The 13,568-nt window shown below is 42.3% G+C and overlaps 1 protein-coding gene across 1 annotated transcript in view; it reads right to left on the minus strand.

Moving 5' to 3' along the window:
* alk (ALK receptor tyrosine kinase) overlaps nt 1–13,568 on the minus strand; it is a 698,893-nt gene that overhangs the window by 133,500 nt on the left and 551,825 nt on the right. Inside the window, exon 5 of the mRNA XM_090220448.1 lies at nt 11,253–11,386. Within this exon, the coding sequence (XP_090076574.1) occupies nt 11,253–11,386 (134 nt within the window). The remainder of the gene's footprint in view (nt 1–11,252; nt 11,387–13,568) is intronic.

Here is a 13,568-nt window from a genome sequence, read left to right on the forward strand (position 1 = left end):
AAAATGACAATTGATAATCTAGTGGCAACCAGAGTCAACGTCATGACAAAGACAGAGACAAACTGAAACACATTTGTTATTGCCACGATCTGTTAATGAACTCATCCATCAGTCTTTTCGCTAACAGTCCTGTTTGCTTCGTGCGAGACATACTCGAGGATACTAACAGTGTGGAAGGCTGTGATTCTCCTGAATAGCCAGCTAATCTGTATTCCAATATAGCAGCTGGTGAGAAATACAAATGTGTCACCGACGATATGCTCAAGACATTTCGACTTTTCAAAGGGAACGATGAGCGTAAGAGATAGATGTACCGGCACTCAAGTTGGTTTCTGGGTAATGAATGGGAATCACTTGTTGGCCCCTTGACAGATGAGTTAATTAGCATGGCAGAGGATGAAAAAAAACTTGACACATTGCTCAATTAATTTGGCCCGCATGGCTGTTAGCTGACGAATATCTTGTCTTTCACACCGCCACGGCTTGATTAATCGCTGTTCTCAAGTGCAGGGAAGATGCCACAAAAGGAGGGAGCTTGTCAGAATGCATATTGTACACTGTCAAACTCGTACAGACCCAGAAACAAGCTAATAGACATATTTTTCTTATGAGGGGAGTCGATCAAGATTGGATTTACCTTAAGGCACAGAAATCTGTAGGAATCAGATTAAAACTAAGATGCTTTGTTTGAATGTTAATAATTATCACCTTTTAGATGTAAAGTCCCCTGTTTTGGTGGCCTGCGTGGTTATGGTACCGGTTCTGACTGACATTTGCTTATAAATCGATACACTAAACCCACATGGGTATGTGGACACCACTTGAAATTAGTGGATTTGGCTATGTCATACACACCCTTTGATGACAGTTGTATAAAATCGAGCACACAGCTGTGCAATCTCCATAGACAAACGTTGGCAGTAGAACGGCCTTATTGAAGTGCTCAGTGGCCTTCAACGTGGCACTGTCATAGGTTATCACCTTTCCAACAAGTCAGTTTGTCAAATTTCTGCCCTGCTAGAGCTGCCGCAGTCAATGTAAGTGCAGTTATTGTGAAGTGGAAACGTCTAGGAGCAACTCAGCCGGCTCAGCCGCGAAGTGGTAGCCCACACAAGCTTACAGAAAGGGACTGCCTAGTGCTGAAGCGCGTAGCACGAAAAAAAATCGCCTGTCCCAGGTTTCAGCAAAGTTGTTCGTCAGGAGCTTCATGAAATGGGTTTCAATTGCTGACAAGCCTAAGATCACCATCCGCAATACTGAGCGTCGCTTGCCGCCGTTGGACTCTGGAGTGGAAACGCATTCTCTTGAGTGATGAATCACCCTTCACCATCTGGAAGTCCTACAGACGAATCTGGTGGATGCCAGGAGAACGCTACCTGCCTAAATGCATAGTGCCAACTGTAAAGTTTGGTATATCATATGACACAAAACGAAGCAACATATGATGCCAAATGCCTGGTTGTTTTGCATGGTTTGAGCTAGGCCCCTTATTTCCAGTGAAGGGAATTCTTAACGCTACAACATATGATGAGATTCTTGACAATTCTGTGCTTCCAAATTTGTAGCATCAGTTCGGGGAAGGCCCAAATCCTGTGTAACAAACGAGGTCCATAAAGAAATGGTTTGTTGAGATTGGTGTGGAAGAAGTTGACTGGCCTGCACAGAACCCTGACCTCAACCCCACCGGACACTTTTGGGATGAATTGGAACGCAGCCTGCGAGCCAGGCCTAGTTGCCCAAAATCAGTGCCTGACCTCACTCATGCTCTTGTGGTTGAATGGAAGCTTGTCCCCGCAGCAATGTTCCAACATCTAGTGGAAAGCCTTCCCAGAAGAGTGGAGGCTGTTGAAGCAGCAAATGGGAGACCAACTCCACATTAATGCCATGATTTTTGAATGAGATGTTCAACGAGTGGGTGTCCACATACTTTTGGTCATGTAATGTACGTGGACAGCATAGATCAAAATGGCTTGCATTGAGCGGTATCCCTGATTCTTACGGACACAGGAGTATGTAACTTCTGTCTGTGTGAAGCAGGATGTGAAATCTGACACCACTTGAAGCTCAGATGTCCCTCCTACCATTACATTCACTCTTCCGACTGTCCATCAACTCCTGGCAGAACCCTACGTACGTCACTATCAACAGAAATCCTACACCACTATCAACAGAAATCCCTACATTGTAATGCAGCAGGAGAGGGTGGTTTAGTCACTGTAGTAAATTCAGAGATTTGTTTATGGCCTGTAATCTAAAAGAATTCAGATTTTAAACAAAAAACTCTTTCTGTTTGTCATAGATCGACAAGATTAATATGAGATGAAAGATGAGTTCCTAACGAGTTCAAGAAGCCCTGCTGTGGTAGCCATATTTGTATCATATTTGTACTGTGTGCTTGAGCTTCTGTCCTCAAAAGTGACTGTCACGACTTCCGCCGACGTCGGTCCCTCTCCTTGTTCGGGCGGCATTCGGCGGTCAGCGTCGCTGGCCTTCTAGCCATTGCCGATCTAGCCATTGCTTTCATTTAACATTTGTCTTGCCTTCCCACACACATTGTTCCAATTCCATAATTACATGTTGTGACTTTAACCCTCTGTTTCCCCCATGTCCTTGTCCATAATTGTTTATGTGTTTGTGCACATTATGTCTGGCGTGCGAAGGGTTTTTGTCCCATTGTATATATTTATTGTTTTGTTCACGGTGATTTTGATTATTAAATTGCTCCGTTGTAACACAGTCTTTGCTCTCCTGCAACTGACTTCTCTGCCGCCAGTACGCACTCCTTATAGTGACTAACTATTTTTTCATCAGAAAGGTGAGATTTCTTTCTTGGAGTATGCAGCACTACTAGTTATTGTTTAGTTCCCTCATGATAAATAATTACATTTTCAATTACATTTAGTAACATTTATGAGGTTTTTAACATCTCTTGGCATAAGTGCTTGCGAAATCCGTAAAATTGATTTATCACAGCTGAAAATGAGGACCACAGATGTGAGACGACCAGAACAGTCTGCATATCTCAGCGTTTGCGGGTTGGAAATTGGAAAATATTTGATCTGAAGCACGATCGCTAATTCAAAGAACTGCTTTAAACTGAAGATACACACCGTGCCCCCCCCCCTCCCCCCATTTCTGATAAATCTTAATTTATATCAAGTCTGTACATCTAATATATTTTTAAACATGGCCTGCACATCGAGAAAGAGGCACAACTCTTAACCCAAACATACTGCAAACCACAGGGAGAGTTAAACAACGACTAAAACCCTGAGCTCCAATCAGCCTTAGCCCCCCTGAAGCTTCACAATAGCAATCATTAATAGTCCTAATTAACTCATTAGGGAGGCAGAGACTGGAACAAAACAAGCAAAAACCCCACAAGAGATACAAGTTTTAAAAGCGGGCCTTTTAGAGCCAGGCTTAGCGACAGGTGCTCATGGGACAAGAGGTACACTCTACAACGTTCACCTCAATTGTAGATCAGCCGATACTTGTTGTGGAGAGCTGGCGCAACGGATTAAAGCTTGGAGAGAAATGCAGAGGTGGGTGGGTGTTGAAACATATCCAGGGCGGGCGTGTGTGTGTTGGCCCCAGAATGGGGCCATTGTGAGCTGCCCAACAGGAGAACAATTAGCCTTGTCTAATTTTTGGGATTTGCAACAGCAACCTGTTCTGTTGTCGGAGGTCTGAGAGGCACTGGTACGCAACGAGTCGTTAGGGATGAGTTGTATGTGTTGAGGGGGTGTCTACGTGTGTTGGGATCATCAAATGCATTTTTACATTATCTGTTAAGTGCAGCATGTGGCAAAATGAGGAAGTAATACAAACAACAATACAGTCCTTGCATGAATGTTGCAAAGGTAATCAAACTTGTTAAAGGGTTTAAAAACAATTATAATGAATGCAGAAGTTGGACAATGGATAACGATTCTCCAAACTGTTTGAATTGTTTTAATCCATCAGGTATTGACTGAATTATAGCACATAAAACATTTTACTGGCATAGACAAATAATGGATTTCGGGGATTTTGGTGGGAATTTAGGTATTAAAATTATTGTAAAATGTCACAGTTTCTTTTCTTAGAATTAACTCATGTTCTTCTCATGTTGGTATCAGGAATCTATTTTATATTTTGTGATAAAATGAAGAAAATGTATTTGCATGAATTCATTTGGGTGCAATTGATACATTAACATAAAGGGGTGCACAGGGCTGCAACCACAAAAACATCCTCTGTCTAGGCCTACCTGCACTCACCTTCACTGTATAGACTGCCTCTTTAATTACTGTTGTTTTCACGTTCTATTCAACAAGTGTGTCAATAGCAGGATACCCTCAGATTAAAAATCTGATTACACCTATCTATACATACTTTACATTGTTTGCGAGATCATACATAGGCTGTTTCTCAAAATGCACACTACTGGGCTCTTCGCACGCAAATTGGAGCACGGGAGAGTCGGAGAATGAGTCCAAACCAAAGTAACAGCTCTGGTGGACCTTTCTGCAGACAACATGCCAACTGCACGCTCCCTCAAAACTTGAGACATCTGTGGCATTTTGTTGTGTGACAAAATTGCACATTGTAGAGAGGCCTTTAATTGTCCCCAGCACAAGGTGCAATGATCAAGCTGTTAAATCAGCTTCTTGAAATGCCACACCTATCAGGTGGATGGATTATCTTGGCAAAGGAGAAATGTTCACTATCAGGGATGTAAACAAATTTGTGCACAAAGTTTGAGAGAAATAACCTAACACTTTACATGTTGTATGTTATATACAAAATAAATGTTCATATTTGAGTCAAATTAAAGATGCCTTAATAGAGTGTTTTTTTATTTTATTTTACCTTTATTTAACCAGATAGTCCAGTTGAGAACAAGTTCTCATTTACAACTGCGACCTGGCCAAGATAAAGCAAAGTAGTTCGACATATAACAACACAGAGTTACACATGGAGTAAAACAAACATACAGTCAATAATACAGTTGAAAAATAAGTATATATACAATGTGAGCAAATGAGGTGAGATAAGGCAAAAATAGGCCATGGTGGCGAAGTAAATACAATATAGCAATTAAAGCACTGGAATGGTAGATTTGACAGTATATGAGTGTGCAAAGTAGAAATACTGGGGTGCAAAGGAGCTAAATAAATAAATAAATACAGTAGGGGAAGAGGTAGTTGTTTGGGCTATAGATGGGCTATGTACAGGTGCAGTTATCTGTGAGCTGCTCTGACAGCTGGTGCTTAAAGCTAGTGAGGGAGATAAGTGTTTCCAGTTTCAGAGATTTTTGCAGTTCGTTCCAGTCATTGGCAGCAGAGAACTGGAAGGAGAGGCAGCCAAAGGAGTAATTGGCTTTGGGGGTGACAAGTGAGATATACCTACTGGAACACGTGCTACGGGTGGGTGCAGCTATGGTGACCAGCGAGCAGAGATAAGGCGGGACTTTACCTAGCAGGGTCTTGTTGATGTCACCTAGCAGCACGAGCTCTGAAGATAGATGGGGGGGAAATCAGTTCAAATATGGTATGTAGAACACAGCTGGGGGCAGAGGGTGGTCTATAGCAGGCGGCAACGGTGAGAAACTTGTTTTTAGAGAGGTGGATTTTTAAAAGTAGAAGTTCAAATTGTTTGGGTACAGACCTGGATAGTAGGACAGAACTCTGCAGGCTATCTCTGCAGTAGATTGCAACACCGCCCTCTTAGGCCGTTCTATCTTGTCTGAAAATGTTGTAGTTAGGGATGGAGATTTCAGAGTTTTTGGTGGTCTTCCTAAGCCAGGATTCAGACACGGCTAAGACACCCGGGTTGGCAGAGTGTGCTAAAGCAGTGAATAAAACAAACTTAGGCTTCTAATGTTTACATGCATGAAACCAAAGCTTTTACGGTTACAGAAGTCATAAAAAGAGAGCGCCTGGGGAATAGGAGTGGAGCTAGACACTGCAGGGCCTGGATTCACCTCTACATCGCCAGAGGAACAGAGAAGGAGTAGGATAAGGGTACGGCTAAAAGCCATGAGAATTGGACGTCTAGGACGTCCAGAACAAAGAGTAAAAGGAGCAGGTTTCTGGGGGCGATAAAATAGATTCAAGGTGTAGTGTACAGACAAAGGTATGGTAGGATGTGAATACAGTGGAGGTAAACCTAGGCATTGACTGATGATGAGAGAGATATTGTCTCTAGAAACATCATTGAAACCAGGTGATGTCATCGCATGTGTGGGTGTTGGAACTGAAGGCTCTACAGTGAAATAAGCCAATATCCAGAACAGCAATGGACAAGTCATATTGACATTAAGGAGAGGCATGCTTAGCCGAGTGATCATAAGGGTCCAGTGAGTAGTGAGATTGGTTGGGGTCACGGCGATTCAGACAGATAGCCGAGCCATGGGTATCAAGCTAGCAGAAGATGGAGGTCTGTTTTTAGTCACCCCATGCATTTCCGTCAGTAGATTAGTGGGTTCCGTGTGGTAGAGGGGACCAATCCAATTGTAAAAATAGTTATAGTTATAGTGGCCCAAGAAGATTGTTCGATAAACTTGTTCAGATAGCAGCTGATATGCTCAAGACAGCTACGATTAGCAGGTCCAGAGCTTTAAAAAAGAGTTTACTTAAGTATTAAAAGTGTATTACAAGTGTAAATTATTTTAATTCCTTATATTAAGAAAACCAGACGGCACAATTTTCTTGTTTTTAAAATTTACGGATAGCCAGGGGCACACTCCAACACTCAGACATAATTTAGAAACAAAGCATTTGTGTTTAGTGACTCCAGATCAGATCAGACGCAGTAGGTAGGATGAGGGATTTTCTCTTTAAGTTTGTGAATTAAACCATTTCCCTGTACTGCTCAGCATTCAAAATGTAACTTTGGTGTCAGGGAAAATGTATGGAGTAGAAAGTACATTATTTTCTTTAAGAATGTAGTGGAGTACAATTAAAAGATGTCAAAAATAGAAATAGTAAAGTAAATTACAGATACCCCAAACTTTACACCACTGAGTGAATGGTGGTTAACATAGTTGACAGAGTTTGGAAAATTCACTCAACTGACTTTTGTCTAATGTCTGTGCCCTAACAGTCTACTTCCATTGTGACGCTTGGTCAATTGAGCATGTAAATTCAATTAGAATATCCCATAAAGTATTTGTCCACATTCTGTTTCTCTGCTTTTATTGATGCACAATAGCTGCTGTGACAGTGGCTTGTCTGTTCCAATAACCAAAAGGGGAAACCAGCCATAACTCAACTGTAACTCTTTTGAAATCCACATTTTATACCACATTTCTTCAATATTATACACTTCCTCGAAACGTCAAAAGCAAAGGTCCCTACAATTCCGCGTAGAGCTCGGAGGAAATTGAATCAACGGGATTAACCTAATTTAAGGACCTCTCGAGGTTCAAAGAGAGATATTATCCCCTGTAGCACGCCAACCCTGCATTTCATTCCAAAACATATGGTAATGGGGTTTACATCCAGAACAGCAGCCGGAAAAATCTCCAGTTTGAAAAACGTTTGCACTGCTTTTCAAACACCCTTAGAAGTGACATCAAAACATAGCTATGAAAGCAACAACTCTTTCCAAAGTTCACTGTATTCCCCAGAAGCTAATACTTTAGTAGCTAACTCAAGTAAGTGTTTAATTTCAAAGACAAATGTACTAACCTGTTCACTTTTCAAATTTGAAAGAATAAATTATAACATGTAAATAACGTAAAATAATAAAAGATTACATTTATATTACGTAAATATTACATTTAAGCAACTTGTTCGGTTCTTCACTTTGTAATGTTCAACAAAGCAGAGCATCGTGCTCAGAACATAAATGTCAATTTCACAAAAAGCTAAAATATGTTGTAAGCAAGGACCAACACTTTGACACTCAATTCGAGATTACAGAACAGTTAAAGAACAATTCAACTAGATGTAACATGCCTTCACAGACTTATATTTTAGTAGGCATTTGACATGTATTCACAATGAAATAGTGGAAACAGCAGAAGCTAACTTTTAGAGAGAATCAGCTATGTTATCTGCATACACAAAATCACCAAATGTATGTGGACACCTCATTCTAAAATCATGGGCATTAATAAGTGGAGTTGGTCCCCTCTTTTCTGCTACCATTTCTGCCTTCTGAAAGTATTCAGACCCCTTCCCTTTTCCATATTTTGTTACGTTACAACCTTATTCTAAAATGGATTAAATAAAAGAAAACCCTCAGCAATATACACACACACAATACTCCATATTGACAAAGCGAAAAAAGGTTTTTAAAAATGTTTGCAAATATATATATATATATATATATATATATATATATATATTATATTGAGCTCAGGTGCATCCTGTTTTCATTGATCACCCATGAGATATTTCTACAACTTTTTATTTATTTAACCCTTATTTTAACAAGTAAGTAGACTGAGAACTCATTCTCATTTACAGGGAATAGTTACAGGGGAGAGGAGGGATACATGAGCCAATTGTAAACTGGGGATGATTAGGTGACCATGATGGTATGAGGGCCAGATTGAGAATTTAGCCAGGACCAGGGTTAACACCCCGATAAGTGACATGGGATCTTTAGTGACCACAGAGAGTAAGGACACCCGTTTAACGTCCCATCCAAAAGACAGCCCCCTACACAGGGCAATGTCTCCAATCATTGCCCTGGGACATTGCTTTTTGACCAGAGGAAAGGGGGCCTCCTACTGGCACTCCAACACCACTTCCAGCAGCATCTGGTCTCCCATCCAGGACCAACCCTGCTTAGCTTCAGAAGCAAGCCAGCAGTGGGGTGCAGGGTGGTATACTGCTGGTAAATTCAATTGATTGGACATGATTTGGAAAGGCACCCACCTATCTATCCATATTTGGTCCTACAGTTGACAGTGCATGTCAGAGCAAAAACCAAGCCATGAGGTAGAATTAATTGTACATAGAGCTCCGAGACAGGATTGTGTCAAGGCACAGATCTGTGGAAGGGTACCAAATAAATTCTGCAGCATTGAAGGTCCCCAAGAACACAGTGGCCTCCATCATTCTTAAATGAAAGAAGTTTGGAACCACCAAGACTCTTCCTAGAACTAAGCAATCTGGGGAGAAGGGCCTTGGTCAGAGAGGTGAATAAGAACCCGATTGTCATTCTAACAGAGCTCTAGAGTTTCTCTGTGGAGATAGGAAAACCTTCCAGAAGGACAACCATCTCTGCAACACCCCACCAATCAGGCCTTTATGGTAGAGTGGCCAGACGGAAGCTACTCCTCAGTAAAAGACACATGACAGCCAGCTTGGGGTTTGCCAAAAGGCACCAAAAGACTGTGTTTTTCAGCGGAATGGACTGGGATACTAGTCAGGATCAAGGCAAAGATAAATGGAGCAAAGTACAGAAAGATCCTTGATGATAACCTGCTCCAGAGCTCTCAGGACCATAGACTGGGGCGAGGTTCACCTTCCAACAAGACCATAAGCACACAGCCAAGACAACGCGGGACTGGCTTTGGGATAACTCCAACCTGACAGAGCTGGAGAGAATCTGCAGAGAAGAATGGGAGAAACTGCCCAAATACAGGTGGGCCAAGCTTGTAACGTCACACCCAAGAAGACTCAATGCAGTAATCGCAGCCAAATGTGTTTCAACAAAGTACTGGGTAAAGGGTCTGAATACGTATGTGAAATGTTTTAAATTTGTTGTACACAGGCAAAAATGTAAAAAAAAATGTCATGCTTTGTCATTATGGAGTATTGTGTGTAGATAGATGAGAAAAAAAAACAATTAACAAATTGTCCCTATACTTTCCGAAGGCACTGTATAACAGCCTCCACTCTTCTGGGAAGGCTATCCACTAGATGTTGGAACATTGCTGCGGGGACTTGCTTCCATTCATCCACAAGAGCATTAGTGAGGTCGGGCATTGATGTTGGGTGATAAGACCTGGCTCGCAGTTGGCGTTACAATTTATCGCTAAGGTGTTTGATGGGGTTGAGGTCAGGGCTCTTTGCAGGACAGTCATGTTCTTCCACACGAATCTCAACAAACCATTTCTGTATGGACCTAGCATTGTGCACAGGGGCATTGTCATGCAGAAACAGGAAAGGGCATGCCCCAAACTGTTGCCACAAAGTGGGAAGCACAGAATTGTCTAGAACATCAATGTATGCTGTAGCATTAAGATTTCCCTTCACTGGAACTAAGGGGCGAAAAAACAGCCCCAGATCATTATTCTTCCCCCCCAAACTTTACAGTTGGCACTATACATTCAGGTAGGTAGCGTTCTGCTGGCATCCGTCAAATCCGGATTCACCAGAAGCGGGATTCATCACTCCAATGAATGCATTTGCACTGCTTCAGAGTCGAATGGTGGTGAGCTTTACATCATTCCAGATGATGCTTGGCATTAGCCATGGTTATCTTAGGCTTGTGTGTGGCTGCTCGGCCATGAAAACCCATTTCATGAAGCTCCTTATGTACAGTTCTTGTTTGGAACTAAGGTACTGAATGTTGCAACCGAGGACAGCACTCGGCAGTCCCGTTCTGTGAGCTTGTGTGGCCTACCACTTCGCGATTGAGCCGTTGTTGCTCCTAGACATTTCCACTTCACAATAACAGCACTTACAGCTGACCAGGGCAGCTCTAGCAGGGCAGAATTTTTACAAACTGACTTATTGGAAAGGTGGCGCCCTATGATGGTGAGCTCTTCAGTAAGGCCATTCTACTTTCAGTGTTTGTCTATGGAGATTGCATGGCTGTTATCAATATTATACACCTTTCAGAAACAGCTGAAATAGCCGAATCCACTAAAACTTGAAGGGGTGTCCACATACTTTTGTATATTTTATTTATTTATTTTACCAGGCAAGTCAGTTAAGAACAAATTTTTGTTTTCAATGACGGCCTAGGAACAGTGGGTTAACTGCCTGTTCAGGGGCAGAACTGCCTGTTCCTTGTCAGCTTGGGGATTTGAACTTGAACCTTCCAGTTACTAGTCCAACGTTCTAACCACTAGGCTACCCTGCAACCCAGGATAGCCTAGTTTAGATGTGGATATACAGCACACACTTGATGTAGACACTGCCCATAACCACAGATCTAAGGTCAGATTGCACAACTCAAAATCCATTAGTAGAACCAACATTTCTGACATTGGGTCAGTCTTTTGATTAAACTATTAACCACTCCACAGTACAGTAGCGTGCAGACACACAACACAGCAATTGCTAACTTAAACGCTCACTTACCCATGGTGCAGTTGGTGGTGAAGCCCGGTTTGATCGTGGCGGTGGCATCCTGTTCGCTCGGCCGGTCATAGCTGGCTTGGATCCTGAAGGTCGCCATTCCACGGGACCCCAGGGTGAGGTGGACCACTGCCCAGCTGCCGAGTAAAGAGATGAGCATGAAGATCAGGGCGACTAGTAGACAACCCGGGCGACAGGGCCCCCCATGCCTACTGTAGGGGTTGGGAGTCAGGACAGGAGTTCCCTCTTCCTCCACCTGAGTTTCCCCCTCCGTGGAGGTCTCAGGAGAGGGGGTAGACTGGGTTCGTGTGGAGCATGTTGTGTTCGAGTCCCCCTCCTCCCCCTGCATTTTGGGAGGTTCCCCCTCATCCTTAGCCTGTTGGTGCATGCTCCTGCCGGGTAACTTGTGGACAAGCTTTCGGCGAAGCCTCTTACTAAAGCTGACAGGTGGTGTGCGTGGATGACACCCTGCACTTCAGTACCAGAGGTGGCAAAAATAGAGTGTGCAGGTGTGTGTGTATCAGAGAGAGAGTCAGAAAGGGTGTGTGCATGCCACACACACCAATGCTAGCTCCTGTGTGCAAGGATATCCTGAAGCGAATGCTCTCTCCAGAAAGCCACCGCCTGCCTTTGTGTAGTTCAACGTGGTCCATAATTTTATTAAGCAAATTGCAGCTGATATCACTTTGGATTCAGGCTACTGACCAATGACTAATCCCTCCTGCTCTCTCTCCTCCCTCCCCTTGCCCTCTCTTCCTCCCCCTCTCCCCTACCAACCACCTATCACCATGCCTATTTTCTGTATTATTTATTTATGACATACTGTATGCCTCTCCGCCCTCTATTGGATCAAAATAAACAACATGAGGTAGTACAGTAGCTGTGGATTTGTGGCTATTTAGTAAACACAATGCACACATACTGTAAACCACAACCCCAACACTTCTAGTAAGTTGTACTGAAAGTCAATAAAAAGTCATTATTAATTAAAATGTTTGTGGTACTGACTCAAAACTAAATGAGAAGTCACACCAGATATATTTTTTGTAAGATCTGATAACTGAACTTTTTTTCCCAGCTTGCTCTACTGCAGGTAAACTTTTTAGAATTGTTTTTAATATATGCGTTTTTGCCTGTACATTGAGTAATTGAATGGTTAAATGTTATGCTACACAATAAAATAAATATAATTTTTGCAACCGTTACTGAAATGGTTGTTCCAGTTTAAATGACTTAGGTAGTTTCCTCCCTCTGTTCTTAACCCTGGCACTCATTATGAATGCAGGTTGTGGGTGAATAAAATGTCAAATGTTGGATAGCCTAATGCTTGATAGATTCCAATAGGAATTACACATAACCAGCATAATGCAATTTACAGTTAGGGTTGCAAGATTATGGTACATTTTCCAGGTATTCCACAAATTCTGTCTGGAAATTTGGGAAAGTTTGCAACCCTACTTGCAGGTCTAGTGTGGCCCCTTGACTTTTTCCAATTTTGTTAAGTTAAAGCCTAAAGACTCTGACCATGACAAACAAGATTCTGTGGTCTGATGAAACCAAGATTGAACTCTTTGGCCTGAATGTCAGGTGTAACGTCTAGAGTAAACCTGGCACCATCCCTACTGTGAAACAAGGTGGTGGCAGCATGATGCTATGGTATCTTTTTCAGTGGCAGGGACTGGGGGATTAGGGAAAGACGAACGGAGCGAAGTACAGAGCGATCCTTGATGAAAACCTGCTCCAGAGAGCTAAGGACCTCCGACTGGGACGTAGGTTCACCTTCCAACAGGACAATGACTCTAAGCACACAGCCAAGACAATGCAGGACTGGCTTCGGGATAAGTCTGAATGTCCTTGAGTGGCCTACCCAGAGCCCAGACTTGAACCCAATCGAACATCTCTCCAACCTGACAGAGCTGGAGAGGATCTGCAGAGAAGATTGGGAGAAATTCCCCAAATACCAGTGTGCCAAGCTTGTAGTGTCACACCCAAGAAGACTCAAGGCTGTAATCGCTGCCAAAGGTGCTTCAACAAAGCACTGAGTAAAGTGTCTGAATAATTATGTAAATGTAATACATATTATAAAATTATAAAACACGTTTTTGCTTCATCATTATGGGGTATTGCGTTTACTTGATAGCTACCTACACAAATAGCTAGCTAGAACAAAGTGTTAATAAGATAAATTCATTAAAAAGATTAAAGGCAATACAAATAAGTTCTCTTCCGAATGCACTGTATGTAATCATTACATTTTAATGACAATATTCGCCTAGAAAGACCACAGGACTGAAAATGAACGAATTCAACAACATTGTA

The sequence above is a fragment of the Oncorhynchus mykiss genome, chromosome 25 (assembly GCF_057628025.1).
Source record: "Oncorhynchus mykiss isolate SJ-2025 chromosome 25, ASM5762802v1, whole genome shotgun sequence".
NCBI lineage: Eukaryota > Metazoa > Chordata > Actinopteri > Salmoniformes > Salmonidae > Oncorhynchus > Oncorhynchus mykiss.